The sequence below is a fragment of the Octodon degus genome, unplaced genomic scaffold (assembly GCF_000260255.1).
Source record: "Octodon degus isolate 3935 unplaced genomic scaffold, OctDeg1.0 scaffold00005, whole genome shotgun sequence".
Taxonomy (NCBI): Eukaryota; Metazoa; Chordata; class Mammalia; order Rodentia; family Octodontidae; genus Octodon; species Octodon degus.
In genome coordinates, this window is record NW_004524581.1 from 26206785 (window position 1) to 26228924 (window position 22140).

General features: G+C 56.0%; 1 protein-coding gene across 2 annotated transcripts in view; it reads right to left on the minus strand.

Moving 5' to 3' along the window:
* Cpne5 (copine 5) overlaps nt 1–22140 on the minus strand; it is a 63827-nt gene that overhangs the window by 38357 nt on the left and 3330 nt on the right. For both annotated transcript variants that reach the window (XM_004624437.2, XM_023720219.1), the window contains exons 2-4: nt 15989–16029; nt 15283–15329; nt 867–970 (exon numbers count right to left, since the gene is read on the minus strand). In XM_004624437.2, the coding sequence (XP_004624494.1) occupies nt 867–970; nt 15283–15329; nt 15989–16029 (192 nt within the window). The remainder of the gene's footprint in view (nt 1–866; nt 971–15282; nt 15330–15988; nt 16030–22140) is intronic.

The window sequence follows — 22140 nt, forward strand, 5'->3', positions numbered from 1 at the left end:
ACCTGTGGGGCCTGCTCACCTGTGGGGCCTGCTCAACTGCTGGGGCCTGCTCACCTGTGGGGCCTGCTCACCTGTGGGGCCTGTGCACCTGCTGGGGCCTGCTTACCTGTGGGGCCTGCTCACCTGCTGGGGCCTGCTCACCTGCTGTGCCCCCATCCCTCCTCCAGCAGTTCTACCCCTCTTGGCCCTCGCTGTGCCCAACAGCCATTCTAGGTCCCCCAAAGGCTCCACATTCAGAGCACCTTCCCTCTGGAGATGTCACCAGACACCTGCTCTGCGAGCTGCAATTGTAGACTCCGTTGTCCCCATCCCAGCTGGTGTTCCTGTGCTTCCCATGGCTCCTCAGACCACAAAGCCCTTCCTTCCTGCTCTGCCCACCCCTCTCTACCTTTCTTCCACCGACACCCCCAAAACAACAGCATCCCCTGCCTGCTCCACAGACCGCAGTCCCCCCAAACCCAGCTTAATGCAGGAGGGGCCTGGCCCTCTTCTTCATGGGTGCATGGCCCCTGGGGGGTGGGAGGGCCCCCCAGATCATCCTGTGTCTGAGAGGCTAGCGGGTGCCCTTCCAGGCCAGTAGATAAAAAGGTGCACAGGGACAGGGCCCAGGGCTGCCCCCAGATAGCTTCTCAGCGGCCAGACCCAGAGCCCGGCAGCTGGCCAGCCTTTCTGACCCCCATTTCACCAGACACAAAAGGGGAGTGACGCCTGTTTCCTCCCCCCTACTCCCTTTCCACGAGGGACTTCAGCTAGCTGTCACCTTCATCCCACCCACCTCCACCTGCACAGGAAAAGCCCTATGTCTCTCCATGAGTCCTGGCTCCCCCAGCTTCCCCTGCCCCTGCTGCAGCACCCCTCCTACTTACAGGTCGAAGCGAAGATTCTGCTTCTCCTCGAAGAAGTAATCCACAATGAACTTGCGCACGAAGTCCGGGTTCAGTGTGTTGTCGATGACCTCGGTGCGCCCAAACTGCAAGAGAAGGTGATCACTTGTCCCCTCAGATCACAGGACCCAGGTGGGAGCTCTGCCACCTCCATGCCTGTCTCCTCTTCCTCCACCCAGGCTCCACCCCTGACCCCACAACCCTTCCCCACCTTCTCCCAGCCTCCTCTAACAATGATGATGCCCCTGGCCTCCAACGCCATTTCTGAAGCCACTTCTGGGGGAGCTGGGAAGCCCACCCTGACCTGCTGACCTCCCTCAAGGTGACCAAGGCCCCAGCAGCACCTTCATGGCAGCCTGGGGCCTGAGCCAGAGGCCCAGCGAGGCCGTACCAGATCCTGACCCTGCTGCTGCAGCTGCAGTTCTGGACCGTCTATGCCTCAGCCCGGATGACCAATGCTGACACCGGCTGAACAGGTACTCGCATCTGGAGTCATGGCTCAACACACGCTCAATACTAAATCCCAAGACATTCCCCAAAGGATTCCAGGAAGTCACGCTCCACCTCTGGGGCCCTCTGGGATTTCAGGCATGCACCACGAGGCCAGGCATCAACCCATTTCTCCTACAACTGTTTCTAAACCAGACGGTGTGCTTGGTACTGAGCTACACATAAACAGAGCAAGGTCGCATCCCCTGAAGAGTCCTCTCCTCGGGGGTACAGCTCAGAAACAGGCAGACACAGGTGAGACCAGGCACGTTCGGGGTGGTACAACAAGTAGACACAGACGGCTAACGGCGCCCACGGAGTGCACACAGAGGTACTAGGCAGGGTCTCTGCCCTGGACTGCAGGGGAGAACTCAACCTCCGGGAATTGTGAAGGTGAAGAAATGACGGAGCCAACGGTGGACACTGAGCATCCTGTGTTGGATCTGAAATGTGCCCTCGAGGGCTCGTGTGTCCTAAGGCATTGCTGCAGAAGGTGCAGCTAGGACCCCACGGGCTCTGCCTTCATTGATGATCTCAGAACCTGATGGCATTATTTGGAGGGCATGGAAACAGGCAGGCCTAGGTGAGGGACGTGGGGAAGGGGATCCGACCTCGGGCATGTGTCTTGGCCCCAACCTGCTCCTCTGCTCCTTCCCCTTTCTGTCTGCTTCCTGGGCCACTCACTGCAAGGCCAGCAGCTCCCCTGCACCACCCCCTGCGGCCTGCCCGAGGCCTGCGGAGCCAGCCAGCCATGGACCAGTTCCTCCAGAACCATGAGCCAGAACAAAGCTTCCCTGCGCCAAGCCAGCCTCCCGGGCATGTCGTCCCACCAAGGCGAAGTTAGCAACACACCGCGTGTCCTCCCTAACGCGTTGATGCAGCCACCTGGCTCCACAGTGGCCTGCAACTGTTGCCATCTTCCAGCTCCTCCTTAACTCTGGAAAGTGTGCAGCAATTCTCGCTCACAGAGATGCAAGTGTGTTCCGTACCAGGGAATGCAACGCAATATTACACCATCGACATCAACACATCTAGGGATAACTTTATTTCTGAATTCACAACTGCCTGTAAGTGTGCATCGTTTAAGTTATTTCAACTGGAAGGCTGGTGAGACAGCTCAGTGGACTAAGCACCTGCTTTTAGGCAAGCACGGGGACCAGGGTTCGATCCCTGGCACCACATACCACAACAGCCCTGCCCCTGGGAGCAATGAGCAACACACCAAGACAGGGCGTGGTGGTGCACACCTGTAATCCCAGCGCCAGGGAGGCTGAAAACAGGAGGATCACTATGAGTCCGAGCTGAGTAGTGAGACCCTGTACCAAATACATAAAATAATAATAGTAAAAGTATTTCAACTGATTCTAAAATCATAATGGTCTTTTTTTTTTTTTTTTTTTTCAAAACAGGGGATTGAATTCAGACCCTTGCGCTTGCCAGGCAAGCACTTATTCTATTGAGCCATCTCCCCAGCCCCAGGACTCCTTATTTGTTAACAAGTTAAATAAATTTTATCATAGGATCATTTGACATTTGTATAGGAGTCAGAGTTTGTCTTTTTAGGAAATTATTTAACAGCTTTAAAAAAAAAATACTTGGGGCTGGGGCAATAGTTCAGTGGCATAAGTGCCTACCTGGCATGCGCAAAGTCCTAACTTTGATCCCTGGTACCAAAAAAAAAAAAAAAAAAAAAAAGTGCTTAACTAAAACAACAATACTTATGCCATAACAAAATTATGCTTGCTGAGCATGGTAGCGTGTGCCTGTAATCCCAGCAGTCGGGAGGCTGAGGCAGGAGGATCGATGCAAAGTCTGGTCTACACAGACAGTTCAAGGCCGGCATGGACTACGTAGCAAGACCCTTTCTTAAAAAGACAGAAGCAACAACAGTGAAAAAGAACTGACGCTCAACCCCACTACAGAGATGAATTAAATCCAGAACTCAGTGGGTGAGGCCTGAACAGCCATGCTTCTTTAACGTCGACTAGGTGCTTCTGCTGAGCAGAAGGAGTGGAGAACTAACTAGGAGTGAAGGAGGCTACAACATGATGAATGAAGAACACATTTACTGAGCAACTGCGGAACATTCCGGAGAGCAGATGAATGGCTGAGCTATCTTACTCAATTCCTTTGAAAATCCTGAGGATTACTGCCCACGTCACATGTGAGGAGACAGAGGCAGCAAGGGTAAGAGACTCGCCCAAGGTCACACAGCAGGGCACCCCGGGGCCCAGCCCTTCTGTACTTCACAAAGACCACGTTCGCTTGCTTCACCAACACTTACACTCAGCCCACCGTGTGCAAGGCATGGGGGAGGTAATCCTGTCTCACCCCTAAACGCCATCACAGTCCTGCACAGTGTCACCCTTTTCCACCAGTCCCTGCATTTGCCTCCAATTAGAAATTAAGAATTCTTAACAGCACCTGTCTTCAGACAGAAGAGAATTTCTCCTAATGGCTTTCTAGCGGAATATTCCAGGTAAACACCCAGGATTCAGACCCTCCCCTCCCCCTCCTCCAGCAAGAACCGCGGGTGGCAGGGCTGGAGCGACATCCCTTGCCACCCCCTCCCACTGCAGCCCGGCCCAGCTCCACCTAAAGCTGTCAGGGTGCTCCTTCTAAAATGGCACTTGAAGCTTTGTTCGGCACAAGGGAATTCTCTGGGGTCGCATCTGCCTGGGAAGAAGAAGGGGTTCCCCTGGAAACGGGCCGGGCAGGGAGCTCCGAGCGCCCCCTGAGCACGCAAGAGGAATGAACGCAAGCGCAGCAATGACTGCCAAACCCACAGGCTGGGGACTCCTGGAGATGTTCTATGGCCTCCTTACTTGCACTCATGACGAAGGCGAAAAACGCTAGAAGGCGTTTTTAAATCTCAGAAGCCACCAGGTGGTCCCTGTCAAGCCCTACTGGAACACCTATTAATGATGGCAGGGATGCAACTGAATGGATGCTAAGAAAAATGCTCGCTTTGGCCACTGCACTTCACTTTCCGTGGAATTAGTTTCAGACCAGAAGGGACTTGGAGCGGGGACAGCTCAGGACCCGAGCTGAGCAGGGCACAGGGCTCCATCCAACTGCCCTGCAGGAGGCAGATCTTGTCTGGGAACAAGGGGCGGTGTCCACCCCTCACCACCTGGACCCTGGACCAGAGCCCAGCCTGCCCACCACCCAGCTGTACCTGCCAGCGCCTGGGAAGTGCCTGTCGCTCCTTCCTGGGTCCCGTTAGACCCTAGGAGGGGTCTGCTTGGCTTGCACTGTGGGGCACAGACACCAGGCGCCCCCGGGCTCTCCCAGGGATTCTGAATGCAGAGCTGACACAAGGAACCCAAAGAATTACTAGAGAAGGTGGAGGTGGGGGTTCCTGGGGAGGAGGCTGAGTAGGAGATGGGAAGTGAAGGGGGGCCCCCAAGCCTAAGAGCAGAAACAAGCTGCTGAGGGAAGGGGGCACAAAAGGACAAGGAGCTCAGGAATGCATCTGTTTCCCCTCAAAAGAATGGCTTCTCCCTGGCAACAAAACCCAGAGGAGAAAGCTGACACGCCACAAAAGAGGCTCCAGTGGGTTCTGAAACCTCTATGACTAAGCCCCAAGAATATCAATTAAGCAGCATTAATTACACATCATCAGCTCCAGGGAGACCCTCGGAGGGGAGGCAGGAATTAAGTAGCGACCAGGGACTCTGCTCAACCCAAGAGCTGGCATTGACAGGGCCAAGAGGGCAGCTGGTAGACCAAACACCCTCCGGACACCAGCAAGACCAGGGTGGAAAATCCAGGCCAGGCAGTAAGGACCCCTGGCCCGCATTGCCCCTGGGAGGCCAGAGGGAGCACCTGGGACATCAGCTTCCTGACCCCAACGTAGGTCCTGGGGACGGCACAGGGCCAGTCCACTTGTGCTGCCCCTCACTGCGGAGGGTGGCTTCCTCCCAACAACCTAGCCTGGTCCCCTGCCCTCAGGTTACCGTTGGGTTACTGCTGGTCCCCTCTGCCAGGGGAGACATTCTCAAGTTTCTCCCAAGTCCTGCTGGGCCCCACAACTCCAACTACAGCTCTGCAAGAACAGCTCCCAGCTGCTGTGAGTCCCTGGGGGCCATGGGTCCCTGTGGGTTTCCTCCATCTCTCCCCCGCCTTGAAAAGAAATCCCACATCAAAGTCTCCCCACCTTAAGCATCTGAGTAGGATCCTTTCCTGTGGGGTTCTGACGGATGTACTGCCTTCCCCACAAACATCTGCATACCACCAATTCCCAGCTCGCCCGACTGCAAACAAACCAAGCACAGAACCTGCCCCGACCTCATTCTGCTCAGATCCACTGTGTGACACGCACATCACCATGAAAGTGTGACAGTCCTCTGGGACGGAGGGTCCCAGCACTGCTGTCCCCCTAGCCCCTGCCTCTAAGGGCCTCAGTGGGTGGGGACAATGGGGACATCTCCATTCCCCTATACTGGTGGCAGCTAAAAGGGCACAGGAGCCAGATGGGAGGTCTCCAGGCCTTAGAGGAGGTTGTAACACCCTGAAACTGGCCACAACCAAGTGCCAACATGCTCCTGGGAGGAGCCATGGTCCTGCCCAGCCTTTCAGAGAACCAGTCTTCAAAAGTCTGAAGGTCACTGTCACAGCTCTGAAGGCCGAGCGGGTCAGGGGGGTCTCTGGGCCGGGGGCAGCAACCACAGAGCTCTCAGGGCAGAGTCCAGTGCAGGATTCCCTGGGCTCAACTTCTGACTCTGCCACCTGCTGCAACTATAACCTCAGCTAAATCCCTGTACCTCTCTGTGCCTCAGTTTACTCTCCTATGAGAGGGAATAACAAGGTATCCATGCTTTATAGCACAGGCTTGTACGACTGGAATAATTAATTAGTAAGTTAGTGACGCCACATTCTGGTGCATTCTTCTGTTTCTCTTTTCAGGGGCAGCAATACAGACTGAGCCCAGGACCTTTACTACATCTCCGGCCTTTTTTATTTTTTATTTTGTAGCAGGGTCTCACTGAGTTGCCCCAGACCAGCCTGGAATTTGGCATTGCTATGGTTTGTGTCTAGGTGCCCTCCAAAGCCTCATGCAATCATGGGGCGGACTTCTAGAGTTTGAGATTAACTCATGATCCACTGGGATTACAGGCGTAAATGCTGCTGGGATTATGGGTGTGAACACTACTCACAGCGTAGGGTGGATAGTCTGAATGTAAAAAGAGACAGGGAGACAGACTTGCTCTCTGCAGCCGTTGTTGCTGTTACTTCTCCCATTTGCTCTTGCTCTTTGCCGCCACCACGTGCTGCCCTCTGCCATGTGCCGCTCTGCCTTAGAGCTAGCTGAGTATGGACGGAAACCTCCAGTAACTGTGAGCTGAATAAACTTTTCCTTCCTTCATTTTAGGTGTCGGGTATTTGTCCCAGTACAGAGAGAACAGTAACTGAGCCAAGCATCCTCACGCTTCACCATCCGGATAGCTGGGCCTGCAGGCCCTGCACCACCTACCCGCCACACCCGGCTACACTCACTACTTCCTTCTAAAGGCCAAACCCCAGCCCAGCCACCCAGGCAGAGTGGGTCTCCCGCTCCCTGAGCTCGGCCCTGTCCCTGAGATGCTGCCCGCCCAGCCCCAGCTGTGAACATTCCTGCTCAGCTCCAGCTCTTTTACTCCTGAGCAAGAGCAAAGCAGATCACTCCTCCCTGCCTGGCAAGGATGAGAGGGACCACGCATGCTGCCTGCAGCAGGGAGCGTTTGCTGTCAGCACTGATAACAACCTTCGCAGACCCCCTACTGCGTGCCAGGCCCTAAGTGTTTGCGAGGTGCAAATTCATACCATCTTCATCACAGCCTGAGAAGGGAGAGCTCCTACAACCCCGCCTGACATGCAGGTAAGCGGGCAGAGGCATGCAGCCACTGAGGCCTTTGCCCAAGGCTACCCAGCCACAAGGAGGAGGAACGGGATTCGAACCTGCCAGGGAGGCTCCAGATCCACGAGAGGAAACTGAGAAAAGAGGAAGGCATCACGGCCACCACTCTTGGCTCCCTCAGTTCTCCAAGCCTAGCCTGACCCACACACTCTGCAGAGCGCCCTCTCCATGCCTCTCCAGCAGACTGCAGTGGGCTGGGTGGTCCCCAGGTCAGGTCTTCAGGTGGGGTCCTGACCTCCACCCTGCCCCATCCGGTCCAGGATCCTCCTGTGATTTCCAGAAAACAAGAAGCTGACCTAGACCTAACAATACGAGAGCAGACTGGGGGAATCCTGAGCAGGACTCCAGTGTGGCAGATGCCCGGGGGTTGGCTGGCCCCAGGCTGAGGGGCTCGCCCGTTCTGGTGCTCCAGCAGCCTGTCCACACCCTCTTGCTCAGGCGCCTTCCCTTCACAGGTCCTCCTCCACCTCCTTCTGCTGGGTGTCCTGACTCTTCAACTTTACAAGGCTTCCATGGGGCATGGTCTCACCGGATCACCCAAAGAGAAGGCCCCTGTTTTATGACTAATGGATGGAGCTCCCCGAAGCCCCTAGAACACAGAACCAGTGGGGGCAGGGAGGACCGGGAGGCTACAGCATCCTGTGGTGTGGCTCCTGCCTCGGTATCAGGGAAGGAGTGGGCGGATCTCTGCAAGCCTGAATAATCCCAAGGGCCCCTGATTTCTACCGACCACAGCTGCATGGAGCAGAGCGGCAGAGAACACCAGCTGCAGAGCCCCAGCCCTGATGGCTGGACAGAAGAGGAGAGCCTGGCTTCCCCACCCCACGCCGCCCCCAGCTGTAAGCCCCTCCCCACCCAGGTTTCTAATTCCACACTACTGATGACTGCGTACCTGCAGATTCTAAAAGCCTCCCTGCAGGGCCTTGCCCTGGCACCTCCTGTGTCCTGTTCACCAGGATTAAAGGGAGAGGCCATCATGCTCTGTACCAGGGCAGAAGCAGAAGCGGGTGCGCTTCCTGACCCCTTCCCCTCCACCTCTGAAGAAGGGCCACCACCCTCTTGGGCCTGCAGGGCTCTCAGAGGAGCCCGCTACCCTGTGTGCAGTAAGGGGTACAGCATGCCCATGCCTCACAGGGAGCTGTGCGCCCAAGCCAGCAAGGAAACCTCCTCTCTGAAGGAGCCCAGGACAGGGCAGGCTCTCTCTATAGCCCAGCAGTGGTCTAGGAAATGTTACCAGGCTTCTAATGAAAGACTTCCTGCCCAAAAGCCTTGCGCCTAATTAGACACTGTTCCAGAAAATCTGTTAAATGGTCCCTGGTCCTGGGGGAATCATCCTCCTGCCAAGCAGCTTGGCAGCCTGGAGGCCAGCAAAGCCCTGGCCAACCAGGCAGAGGGCTAGGCAGAAAGCAGGGGAGGGGCAGCCACACCTCCAGGAAGCCCTCCTAGCTTGGCACAGAGCTTGACAGCCACGGTGGGTGTTTCCTCCCCCCACCACTCCCAAATCCGGGGTTTCTGGGGCAGGGCTTCTTAGAAGGACCATTAGATGCTTTCTGCACCTTATAGGAAGCAGTGTCTTTCTTGCATCCTCAGAGCGGGCTTGCAAGCCAAGTACTCACCTGAGCGCCTGCTGGGCAGGTGGCCAGTGGTTTTGGACTGCGCTTCAGAGCCCACACTCGCAACTGCTCAGCCACAACTGCGGTGCACACCTGGACGCTAATGCCAGAGAGTAAACAGATGTCCCAGCCTCCCGGGGACCTGGCCCGGTGCCTGGGGCCTACTAGAAAAGCAAACACTTTCCCTCAGATGAAATCCTGGGCTCCTGTCTGCAGCAGCACTGGACATCCCTCAGTGAAGGGGGCAGGGGAGGCAGGAGCCACACACACATCCACGGTGGGATAAAAAAGCCCACTTTGAGCCAGATGTGGTGGTGCACGCCTGTAATCCCAGAACTCAGGAGGCTGAGGCAGGAGGGTTATCAAAAGTTGAAAGCCAGCCTGGGCTACGTACATAGAGAGCTCCAGGCCAGCCTGAATCAACAAAAAGCCCAGTTTCAAACAACAAAACAAAATACAACGCCTTAACCCCTAGATCATGAGGAGGTGCTCATTTGGTCCACAAAGCAGAGCCAAGGCTCTGGCCTGCCCACGCCTGTTGATACAGAGCCACGGCCCTGAAAACTGAGCTCTGTGACAAGAGGGACCCGCAGCTCAGGAGGAAGCTCTCTCTGCAGAGGCAGCTCCTCTCCACAGCAAGGGGACAGTGCAGAAAGCCACGCCAAGCCGGCTCTCAGCCCACATCCCACATGGGCCTTAGCGATGGCCTGGGTCACCCTTCCCGTCCATCAAGGTCCACACAGCACAGCTGCACGAGGTCCTGTGCTGCACATCGGGGTCCCAAACTGGGCCCACGGCCAGCTGGGCAGGGAATCGTCTGATTTCAGCTTTAAACTCCTTTGGCTCTGGACCAACTGGCTTGCCACTGTACTCGGCCACCAGGTTCTCACTCTAGGACAGCCTCCTCCCTGCTTCTCCCTCTCCAGGGGACCTGGCCGCTCCCCTGGGCCAGAGCTATCTCCAGGAAACGGGAAGCTGCACCCCTGTCCTGCTCGAAGCCCTGGTCAGTGTCCGTCACACTTAGAGCAGCATTCACACTGGGTGCTGGCCGACGTGGCCCCCCAGAGACCTACCCCCCCTGACCGCCCACAGGCGCCACCCTCCCCACTGCTCAAACTGCAGCGGCTTCCTGTTTCTCGTGCACAGTGAGCCTGTTCCCACCACAGGGCCTTTGGGCCCGCTCATCCTGCCGATTTAGGCACCCTTCCCCCAAAGGTACACGCTGAGGACTCAATCTGTGGCACCAGGCCTGGAGTAGCCGACAGGGTCTCCAAGGGTGGCCATCCTTCCTGTGACAAGTGCACATGACAGTTGGCATTTCCAGGTGTTTCCAAGAGCACGGCCTTGGTTATCAACTCCCGGGAAGGCATCCTAACTTCATTTTACAGAGAAGTAAAGGGAGGCCTAGGGGCCAGGGAGATGGCTCAGTAGAATAAGCACTTCCCTGGCAAGCGCAAGAGGCTGAGTTCAAGCCCCAGTTCTGGAAAAAAAAAAAAAAAAAGGGAGGCCTGGAGAAGAAACATCACTTCTCAGGGTTGGGATGGGAACCCAAGACTTCAGGGCAGGGTCTCATTTGACAAAGCACCATTCATGATGTCCTGGGGCCAGACGGAAAACAAGATGGGCTACAGCAAAGTTCTGTAGAACCGAGGTGGCTCAACAGCCTACTCCAAGGGTCAACAAGAGAACTGGAGTCAACCTGAGGACAGGGCTCTAGCAAAGGCCCACACTCACCCCACTCAAGTCCTTGTCACACATGTGGATGCTGACCGGGGCCAGGAGGGGCAACCGAGGTGCCGGAGGTACAATTCCTGTGTGGCCTGCTCTCCATAAACAACAACGAAGGACAATCTCACAAATGACAGTGCGGGGATGAATATAAAACATTTAGCTCCAATGCTGCGCTGGCCCCGCCCCTGGGGTGGGCTGAGACTGGGATTGAGACTGGGCATGATAGCACACACCTGTAATCCCAGTGCTTGGGAGGCTGAAAAACCGGAAGGATCACTGAGTCCAATCTGTGTGGTGAGACCCTATAGACCCTATACTAAATATATAAAATTTTTAAAAATTAAAAATTAAAATTTAGCTCTAAAAACTCACCGCCAAATCCTCGCAGGGAACCTCCTGTTTGCACAGTAAATTATGTGGGAAAGATATAAGGATATCCCAGACTCAGCATGAAGAAGTTCGGAGGATGCCTGCTGTGAATCAAGGGGCATCTGACCCTCAGCCACAGACACAGGAAGTACACAGCCCAGAAGGGAGGAGCAACATGCTCCCTGACCCAGCTCCGGTGCTCGCCCCTGACAGGATAAGGGGGTCATGAGGGGCACCAGCTCCGAGCAGAATGCCCAGCTTGGAAAGCGGACAGGAAACAATCACACAGAGCCCCAGCTGCCTCCTCTGTGGTACAGGGCAATCACAGTTCACGCCACTTCATAGAATTGGGTTTGGGGAGCTGTCCTTACTGCAGTGCTGAAGATCAAACACAGGGCTTCGGGCCTGCAAATAAGCAAGGGTTCCTTCCACCCCTCGGCTCAAATAAGCAAGGGTTCCTTCCACCCCTCGGCTATGCCCAGTGCTCGAGGGCTGAGGAGAGGACTGAGTTACTGCCTTGAGGGTGCTGAGATCGGTGCTTGGCTTGCTCCTGACACTCTGGCTCTGCAGCAGGAGCGAGCACTGCTTACAGTCCTCTCTATCTTCTGGATATGAAGTTCGTATGCTTCCCAGATCGCTGAAACCTTAGCCCAAGGGACATCTGGAGGTGGGGCCCTTGGGGTGGAGGCCAGGAGGGTGGAACGGCCTTCACCAAGGGCCTCCCTGCAAGGACACAGCAAGAGGGAGCCACTTTGGCGTGCGCCTGTGAAGAACCAGCCTCAGAGCACACTGACCCTGCTGCCGCCTTGGTCTTCGGGCCTCCAGAACCTGAAGATACATTTCTAGTGTTCCTAAGCTTCCCTGGGGGGGTGTTTTTGTTTTTTGGTTTCTTTGTTACAGCAGTGAGAACAGACGGAGGCTGCGTCCAACGTACCTGCCCGGAGCGCAGAGAGACAGAGAGGCACCTAGCAAGCTGTGCTGAGGAAGTCCTGCTGAGTATCGGAAGTGAAGCCTCATCCTGAGAGGGTGGGAAGATGTTAAATGGCCGGGGTTGCTCAAAAATGGAGCAGGAATCGGTGGGTGCGGTGGCTGGGCCCACAGGCACTGTGGGTATGGTAGGCTGATCAGTTTGACACCCCAGGACGTCACCATCCCCCAAGACTCTGTGCTCTCCATGCGCACCATCCCAAGGTCCCTGGTGGGGGAGGGTAGTGATTGTCACCCCATGCTTCAAGAGGAGACCCAAGAGGGCTCCTGGAGTATCCTCTCGCAGTGACAGGGCGTCTGGGACTCTTCCCTCGAGGCCATCCTGCCCTTCCAGGACACGCAGAAGCCCTGGCAGGGCTTGATGCAAATAGTGCTCGATTTCCCAGGCTAAAATTACATCTTGAGTCAATTTTCATAAAATGTAGTGACAGATTTAGGTGCTGGGAAGATGGGGATTTCTCAGAAGGCATCAAAATGACCCGAGTGGTTAAAATCAGCTGAAACCTGGTGGCCAGGGCCCCAAGTGCAGCCCCCACTTGTCTGGCCCAGGCTGGAGAACCAAGTGCTGCCTGACCCTGTCCCAGGATTCACTCCAGGACCAATATTCTGGGCCCAGAGAAGCGATTCCCACCCTTTCCCCACCCCCAGGGCAAGGAACAGCAGGCAGCTGAAAGGCAGGGAGCGGAACCTCTCGTGAAGGGGGCAGCCTCTGTGATCTCCAGGGACCCCTGCCAGGGCAACCTCACCCTGCCCTCCGGGGCTCCTGCCTGTGTCTCCCAGTCCCAACCCTGTGTGCAGGCCACGTTCAGCTGCCTGAAGTCTGTGTTAGGCATCACTGTGCCCCAGTACCTGGCCTTCCTCCTCACTGCTCTGCACCCAGAGGAGACAGCCCAGGGACTTATGCAGCACTGCCCTGAGACCACAGGGTGGGAAGTGAGGGAGGGCGCTGGGCTGACTGTATCGCTCCATGAAGGTCCCTGCCCCCTCCACCATCCTCCTAGGGTCCCAGAAATCCGTCCTTATAGATCCGCTGGCCTGGGGCAGCTACACCCCACACCTGCCACCTGTGACTCACCAGCCTCATGGTCTCGTCATTCACACTGTGCGTGTCCCCTACAGGACTGAGCTAAACCCCTGGTCCTCAGGGTGGTGGCCATCGGCGGACTCAATGAGACACTGATCTCTTCCTTCTCTTGGCTCCTGGTGTGAGTAGTACTGACCCCACCACAAGCCCAACGTCGACCGTGAGCCAGGACCAACGCTGCCAACCTTTCGTCTCTGCACATCAGCATTTAGGTATTTTATCATAGTGACAGGAAGCTGGCTAACGCTCCCTCGCCCCTTTCTTCCATTCCCCAACAACACAGGGCAGGCAGCCTCTGCCTCCTGGCCGCTCTCTGGGCCTCTGTAACTGCCACAACCTTTGCTCGTGCACCTCACTAAGCTCCTCCAAGCACACACCCACCAGCTCTGCACCCCTGAACCCAACTCTGCCACCCAAGGCTGGTCCTCCTGCTCTGCTAGAGCAGTAGCCTGAGCCGGGGGAGGCCTGCAGTCCTGCCCCCCACAACGCTCTCTGCTCTGCATCTTGCACCTTTCAAACCAGATGGCCTCAGTGTAGATTCAAATGCCATTTGAAAAAAACCCAATGACCTGTCAAGGCAATTTAGCCGAGTGTGGCATCCTGGCTGCAGCTCTGGTTCTTTCACACTCCCCTCTCATTCCAACCCTCCCTCCCTTGCTGTGACCAGGGAGATAGGTCAGAGGCTTAAGTCCCTGCCTGGCAAGCACAAGGTCCTGAGTTCCATTCCAAAAAGACCTCGCTCCTTGCTGCAATTCCTCTTAGGCACTGCAGACCCCCTGGTTCCCATTCCCCCTTTCAGCAACGCTGCCTTCTCTTCTCTGTATCATCTCCCCCTTTTCCCCAATGCTTGGCCCGTTGCTCCAGACACCCACCCCCCTCCCGCCTGCAAAGCCAGGGGCTTCAGGTGACAGCAGGGCCACCCACCTTCCCTGCTCCACCCTGGGGCACTCTGTGCTAACAGGGCTTAGCCAAGTCTCAATTGCAGAATGTAATTAAGGCTGGCCCAGCGGCGCCCTTCGCAAGAGGCCCTTCCCGACTTGTCTTCATGAATCACTAAGACATTAGCACATTCCTGGTTCCCGGGAAGCTCGCAGTAATTAGCTCACTTAAGTAGGCTAAACGTTTCCTAGCAATCTGGTTTATGCTTCGATGACGGGCTTAGCATCCGGGAGAAGATGAAAATGTCACCTCTGCCCAGACCCTCTGGAAACATTCCCTACAGGTTTTCCAGCCCGAATTCACCCCTCTTGGCCACGCGCTTCTGCTAAATCTGGTGTGGGACCAGGCAGGGCAGGGGAAGTCTCAGCTAAGTCTCCAACTGGAGCCTACAGCGGCCGGCCGGCGGTCTGGTGACAAGTGGGTGGGTCGGGGCTGCCAAGGCCTCGAGGATCACAGCCTCGGCCCTGACTTTTGTCCCCTGTATGAGCCTCTTCCAATCAGCCCAAAGAGCCAGTTCAGTTTCCTGCTACCCAAGGTGGCTGTGAGGACCACAGGACACCAGCTGCAGCTCCAAGGCCCAGCAAGCTCCAAGGCTGCACATCCCACAGGAAAGAAACAACATCCTTCCTCCACCCCTTAGCTGGCTGGGCAGCACCCCCCCCCCACCTAGGAGGAGCAGGAGAAGCAGCAGGGACTCCCAGGACCCCTCCTCTGATCCCTGTCTGCTGCCCTTCCCAACCCTGCACTCCCTTAGCAGACTCAGGCCAGAGTTCAATCAGACTGCAGCTGCAGCTGCTAGGGCGCCTTACTCTTAGGAGCCGCAGGGGCAAGGGTCCAAGGCACAGCAGGGGGAGAGACTAAGGGTTGTGCTGGGATCTCTGTGTTAGGCTGGAGGACAGCGAAGGACTCCGTGGAGCAAGGTCAAAATCAAGATCTGACAGGCGTGAGGAGGGGCCACAGGAACAGTGGTGGGGAGCACAAAGGCCCTGATATAGGAGGAGTTGAGGCAGAATGGCAAAAGGCAGAGCTCTGGACCTCTCTTCATGCACCTCTAAGGGACCAGGGCACCAGAGCACATGGAGCAGGGCTTGAAACACAAAGACAGTCCGCTGCAGATGCGACTTGGAGCTAGGTGGGGTGCTCAGGGCCCAGGCCACCGAGGGAGGTCACAGTGAACCTGGGGCTCCCTGAGGACAGCCTTCATGGGCTCTTGGGTGCGGCAGGCAGACCGCTTCCAGTGGGGTCTCCCTGGGAGATGCGGGGGGCGGTGGGAAAGGGCAGACCTACCTCCCGCCACTGCTTGTTCTCCATCCCTTGGGTATACATGACACACACTGTGGAGGGAGAGAGAGAAAGGGTCACAGGTGGGCCAAGAGGAAGCATGGCCGCCCCGTGGGGCCAGGCAGGGTAGGCGCTTCAGAATGGCAGGGGCTCAGAGAGGGACCTAAGTGTGGCCTCTGACCCCGGAGCACAGCTGGCTCTGGATGTTCCAGCTCCAGGAGGTGGCTAGTGCCCAGCTGTGTCCAAAGCAGGGACCAGCGAGGGGTGATGCACGTGGGCAGGGTCTGGGTGGCAAGGCAGCTGCCCTCTCCAGAGCCAGCAAGGTCTCTGCTTCCTTGAGGAGGACACAGAGACTTGAGAGAGGCTAAATGTCCGTCCAAAGCTGCACACGTGGCAGCCTTGGTCGGCGCTAGGACCTTGCCCTCCCAAAGCACAGCCAGTCCTGCTAGACCACAGCCAATGGGGCTTGGAAGTACTCTGGTCCCCTAGCACCGAGGCCTTTGGGTCCAGGACACCTCAGCCCTTCCAGCCCACTGTGTCATGCTGGGGTATCCCAAGCAGGGGCCAGACAGGGAAACCCCAAGTTCTCCTTCTCTGGAGCATTCGGCAGCCCAGATGCACTGGGGGGGACAGGGCGAGGCGCTCAGTGTGCGATGCTGCAGTCGGTCCTCAGGCTGCTGCCATCTCTGCTAACCGTGGCAATGGGACTTACACGGGTCGGACTTGGAGAACATGTCTTTGTCCAAGAGGTTCCTGGAGGGGAGAGAGGAGTTAGCGGATGGGGCAGGGCCCAAGGTGGGCGGGTCCCTATTAAGTGTCCTCAACTTCCAGCCCTGCTCCAGGTGCACCCTTCGGAAGCTGCTTGCCACCCTCACTAGGGCACTCAGCTTGTCCCGCCCTCACCCTCAGGTGCCACCCGAGGCCCTGATCCCTGGGCCTCTCACTGGCCAAGCCCTTTCCTTTCATCACTTCTCTGTCCCAATCAATCATCAATCATATCTTGTATTCAAAATGCAACCCTCACAGCCATCACCGAAGCCCTCAGCATTAACCGCTTGCTGGGCAACCTGATTCCAAAGTCAACCCCAGCACCCCGTCCCTACCCTCGGGCACAAGCCAGCCAGACAGACAGACAGACAAGACAGCACAGAGCCTGGTACCAAGAAATGGCAAACTTAGAAGCCAGGGTGGGCCCAGGCCACATATGTAAGTCACCTCTGACGCAACGAGGTCCCCAAGAGAGGGGCGGCCCATGGGAATCCAGACGCTGTGACTTGGAAATCACCTGATACACCTTTCAGCCCCATGAGGGGGCCTCAGATGTAACGACACAGGGACAGGCCTGGAGCCTGAATGTGCAAGCGCCCGGATGCAGACAACCCCCCATGGGGCCCTGCTCCTGCCCAGCCCTGCATCTAAGGCCAGGCACTATCTCCATTCCAGCAAAAGACCAATTGTCTGGGAACCTGAGGCAACTCCAGACTGCAGGTGCTTTCTCTCCAATTTCTGTTTTGGGAGAGCTCAAAGAGACATTTTTTTTTTCCCCAACAGGAAAAATGTATTTTTCTCCACCAAAGGAGCACAAAACCCTTCAACTCTCCATCCAGAAGCCTGGAGTTTGGCTTCTTTTGTTCCTAAATCAAGGCCAGGAAGGCAGAGCCGGCTCGACTCCTGGCTTCCCCCAAGGAACCGTTTCAATTCAGAGGCTGTGAGGACGGTCACCCACTGAGCTGCGAGGTCAGGAGTTACCCAGGTCCCAGCTGAGGCAGAAAGCATTGGGAAGGCGAGATCCGGGGCCACTGGCAGATGACCTCGTCCCTGGCAGAGGTCTAAGAGAGCTGGGGGTGGGGCTGGGAGCCTCACCGTCCCTGTGGGGGGGTTTGCGGGACACTGCCTCGACCTGAGATGCAAGCTGACAGGCCCCTCCTCCTCCCGGGTCATCCATGTACAATGCCGCACGGAAGCGCCAGGCAGTGACCTGGTAGCCACGCAGGTGGCAGCACAGGTCGAGACGACATCCTCACCTTTCCCTGGGCCAGGGACCCTCAGTGGGAGCCACGGACCCCAGAACTGGGCGGACGGGATGTTGGTTTGTACACACCGATGTGTTTGCTCACGAATTCCCAGATATACCGGGAGACTGTGAACACTGAAAGGAACTGGTTTCTCTTGCTCCCCAAACCTGCTTTGGGCACCTCTGGGGTCAAGACCAGCTCAGCCTAGCTGTGTGACCTCAGGCAAACCACATAATCCCTCTGCACCTCAGTATCCCCAGGGGCTTGTTGGGGTTAACAAAATTTACCTATGCAAAGCATTAGGGAAGCATCAGGCCCCTGGCAAGTGGCACTTTGGTACCTGGTACTCAGGAAGTGCTCAGGAAGGCCCAGGGAGATGGCGGCAACTGGGAAGCTCCATTTCTTCTCCTCCCTGCTCTCTAAGCCTAGCGGGAGCAGGGCCTGCAGGATGGGTGATTTGGTGCAAGAACAGGAATCATGGAAGGAGGCTGTGATATTTTGACAGCATTTCAGGTAGAGCAGGCTGAGTAGATTGTGCTCTGGCTGCTGTGAGGAGGGGTGGGAATTGAGTGGTGTTGCCAGTGGGGCCCTGGGGACCTCCAGGAGCAAGTGGCCAGTGCAGAGTGACAGAACTGCTGTGTGGCTACATGGGTGACCCTGCTCAGGTGTACTGAGGCCAGAGTGAATGCTCTTAACTTGGCCACCATTTTTTTTTTTTGTACCAGGGATTGAACTCAGGACCTTGTGCTTGCCAGGCAAGCGCTTATTCTACTACTGAGCCATCGCCCCAGCCCTGCTTGGCCACCTTGAGAGGGACAATTAATGACAGTAATGAAAATAAAGGCAGAGTGCCTTTATTTCAGACCCCTCTGACAGAACCCCATCTTTCTATGGAGCAATGAACTTATTTCATTTACTGTTTTTTTTTTTTTTTTGGTCATTTTGGGGCAGGGTCTCACTGTGTAGTTCAGATTGACCTCGAGCTCACTGTGCAGCCCAGGCTGGTCTCCAACTTGCAGCAATCCTCCTGCCTCAGCCTCAGAGTGGTGGGATTACAGGTGGTGGGGCAACTAATTTAATAGCAAACATCTGGCAAGTCGGGTGGGGACGGTGACACACCTGTCACGTATGCAGGCCTGTTGGGTATACAACCTGTGCCAGGTGGTGAGGGTCATCCACACGCTCCGGGCTGGGCAGACCTCTGCGGTTCCAGCCCTTTGGGGGTGAGCAGAGATCCCATGCATCACCAAAACCTAAGGCCCTCCCTTGGCCCTTGTGGCCAGCAGGGTCCCTGCTGTTACCACTGCCCTGCTCCTGCCACACAGCCTCGACAAGTTCTGAAGAGCCATTTTCACCCAGCTTAAAGAATTGTCTGATGGATCGGGGAAATAGCTCAGTAAAATAAGCGCTTGCCTGGCAAGCGCAGGGTCCTGAGTTCAATCCCTACTACCGAAAAAAAAGAATTGCCTAGCAGCCAGGCATGGTGGCGCACTCCTGTAATCCTAGCACTCAGAAGGCTGAGGCAGGAGGATCACTGCAAGCTCAAGGCCAGCCTGGGCTACACAGTGAGTTGAAGGTCAACCTGAACTGCACAGCAAGACCCTGACTAAAAAGCAAACAAACAATGCAGAACAGTTAGAATAGATATACAGCTACTTTCGCTTAATTCAATGAGATTTGTACTAATAGTGTTTGGACAGGATATTCTGCCTGCATCTTGTACTATGGATAACCGCTAAGAAGATAACAATGTACAATGTATTAATTATTGAAAGTGTCCTATTAATCAGTTTTGAAACTGTCTCATTAATATTTGTTTCTCAATAAAATAAAATTTAAACAAACAAAATTGCCTACCTGGGCACTCTGCCTTTATTTTCATTACTATCATTAATTGTCCCTCTCAAGGTGGCCAAGCAGGGCTGGGGCGATAGCTCAGTAGAATAAGCGCTTGCCTGGCAAGCACAAGGTCCTGAGTTCAATCCCCGGTACAAAAAAAAAAATGGTAGCCAAGTTAAGAGCATTCACTCTGGCCTCAGTACACGAAATGCTGTCAAAATAACACATCAGCCTCCTTCCATGAGCCCCATGGCTGTGACTGCACCCTACCTCCTCCGACCCCTCCTCTTCCGCTGCCCATCCCCACTGTCCCAGCTCCGTGGTCTCCCTGCGGTCTGGCAGGCATCTCAAGGTCTCTCCCGCCACTGGGCCTTTGCACTTGCTGTCCACCCTTCCCCAGAGCCTCCCGTGGATCTCAGCTCAGCATCCCCTGCCTGGCCTGGCCAAAGTGTCTCCATCTGCACTGAACTTCCTCGCAGAGCGTTCATCCCTGTCAGACACCATTACTGCATTTTTAAAAAATGTGTCTCCATATACCCCATCCCTCCCGCATTCCACCAGGGAAAGGAATTCATCTATGTTGTTCAGAGACTCCTTCATCTCTCCTGTCTTCACAGTGATGGATAAGACGTGAGCACAGGCAGGATCTCCCACCACTGTAAGAATGGGCAGAGTTCAGGGCTGGGGAGATGGCTCAGTAGAATAAGCGCTTGCCAGGGCCTGAGTTCAATTCCCGGTCCTTCCTTTGTGCTTAGACAAAATCCCCCATACCCACAAGGTAAAGGAAAGACAGATGTGTTTTCAGCCCAATTGGCTGGCTCCATGTAGGAAGGCAGGGTGGCAGGCCTGGCGGAGGACGGCTGCCCCGGGCGTGGTGGTGGGAAGCAGAGGTGGGGGGCTGCTGGGAGGGAGACAGAACCTTCCAGGCCACTTCCCCAGGGACCCCACCTCCTCACAGCAAATCAGTTTTGCACTCCAGAATACAAGCACCTCCCAGAAGCCCTGCATAGGAGTGCGTGGAGCTCATGGGGCACATCCGGGTGGAACCATAACACACACCGAGGCCAGAGACTTCCAGGGACCCGGAAAGGATCTGTCAACACCCAAAGGCACCGAGCACCCCGCTGAGAGTTTCAGGGGCTGAGCAAGGGTGGCAGGGGGATTGGGGACACAGAGGCAACTGGTGCTGTCCTGAAATCACACTGTGCCTTTTCCTTGCCTGACATATGAGCAAACAGACAGGCAGTCAGGAGTGTCACCTAGGTGGCCGTCCAATGCCCACAGGAAGATCTGAGAAGCCAGACCCCAAGACACCAACCCTAGGCTTCTTCTAGCTCCAGGGAGCTCAGCTTGCCCGTGGGGACATGTGGAAAGCTCCCTGGTGGCAGAAGCTGTGGCTGCATCTCTGGAAAGCCTCCCCCACTCTTCCTGCTAGCAGGATCCACACTGGTTCAGATCTGACGCAGAGCCCTGAAGCCCCAGATAAAGATCCCGTCTTGGCTAGGGCTAGCACACATCAGCTTGGCCACTAAAGCAGAAAGGAAACACCACTAAGAGAACTTGGGAGGGATTGCGCTTTTAGATGAAAACAGCTTTAATTCCATGTTTTGTTCCCCATCCTTGGATGTAGTTGTGCTATCTGGTACAGAGGCACCCTCACTGCGGAGTGAGGCCACTCACAGAGTTGACTTCAATCCGAAGCAGCATTCCTAACAAAGTCCACTTCCCTCTGCTGCGAAGTTGTCCAACCTCCTTTCCCTACTTCCGCCCTGCCCTGCACTCCCAAGGGTGGGTCACTGCCATCAGTGACCCCAGGCCCGAGCAGGGAGGCTGTGGCTTGCGACTGGGGAAGGTGAGCTACCACCCCTGGCTTGAGGAGAGAGCATCGCCCTCTGGATCATACCTACTGTTGCTGGTCCCTGCGCCCCGTGCATGGTCTGCACGGGGCCCCCAACCCCCAGCCCCATCAAGGTTTTGAGGTCCAGAGAAACTGGAGTTGGATCCCCTCTCTCAGAAAATGTACAAACTGTGGGGGCCGGGGAGATGGCTCAGTGGAATAAGCGCTTCCCTGGCAAGCATAAGGGCCTGAGTTCAATCCCCAGTTCCACCAAAAAAAAAAAAAAGAAAGAAAAAGAAAATGTACAAATTGTATAAACATGGGTGGGCCCCTTAACACTCCCAAGCACTGATTTCCTAGTCAGCGGAGAAAATACTATTCCCTATCTCACAGAGCATCCTGACACTAATGAGATACAGGGGCGTGGCAAGCAGAAATGCAAGGTGGTTCCGAGTGCCCACCCCCCAAGAGCAGGGGGAATAATCCCCTCCCCCAGTGGGCAGGTGTGGCACTGTCACTCAGGTACCCGCATTAGGAGACGCAGAAGTCCCGTGACTACAGATCTACTGTTACCTGGGACCCCTGCGGCACACTCATGCCCCCCTCCCCAGCTGTGAAGTCCTGTGAAAGGGTCACTTAGTGGGACCTGAAGACAGCCCCTCCAGGCCGAGTCACTCTGTCCACAGCCAGCAAGAGCAAAGAGCTGTCATCTTGCAGCTGCAAGGAGCTGATTCCTGCCAACAACCAGAAGCCCTGGCTGAGATCAGAGCCCTGCAGACACCTAGCTGTCAGCTACTGAGTCCCCCAAGCTCGGTTAACCCGGATCTGGGATGGATCTGCAGAACCAGGACCAGCGACTGACTGTGTGAGGTCCAGCCCAGTGGAGAGGCCCGGCACCTGGGCATAGGAAGCACTCAGTAACGTGCTGTTGCCACCATCCCGGCTCGGCGACACACAGCGCCTTGGCACAGTGTGTGGCTAAGCAGACCTCTTTTCCTGGCACTGGGTTGACTAAAGGCTGCACAGGCCCTTGGTCACCATGCCCTCTGCCTCTGGTGATGAGGACAAAGCACTCCGAGTAGAGTCACACCCTCCTGCGAGGCCCTGGGGCAGCAGAAGGATCCCAGCCTGCATGATCTGAAGACAGCAGCTGCCCACCAGCCCAGGCCGTGG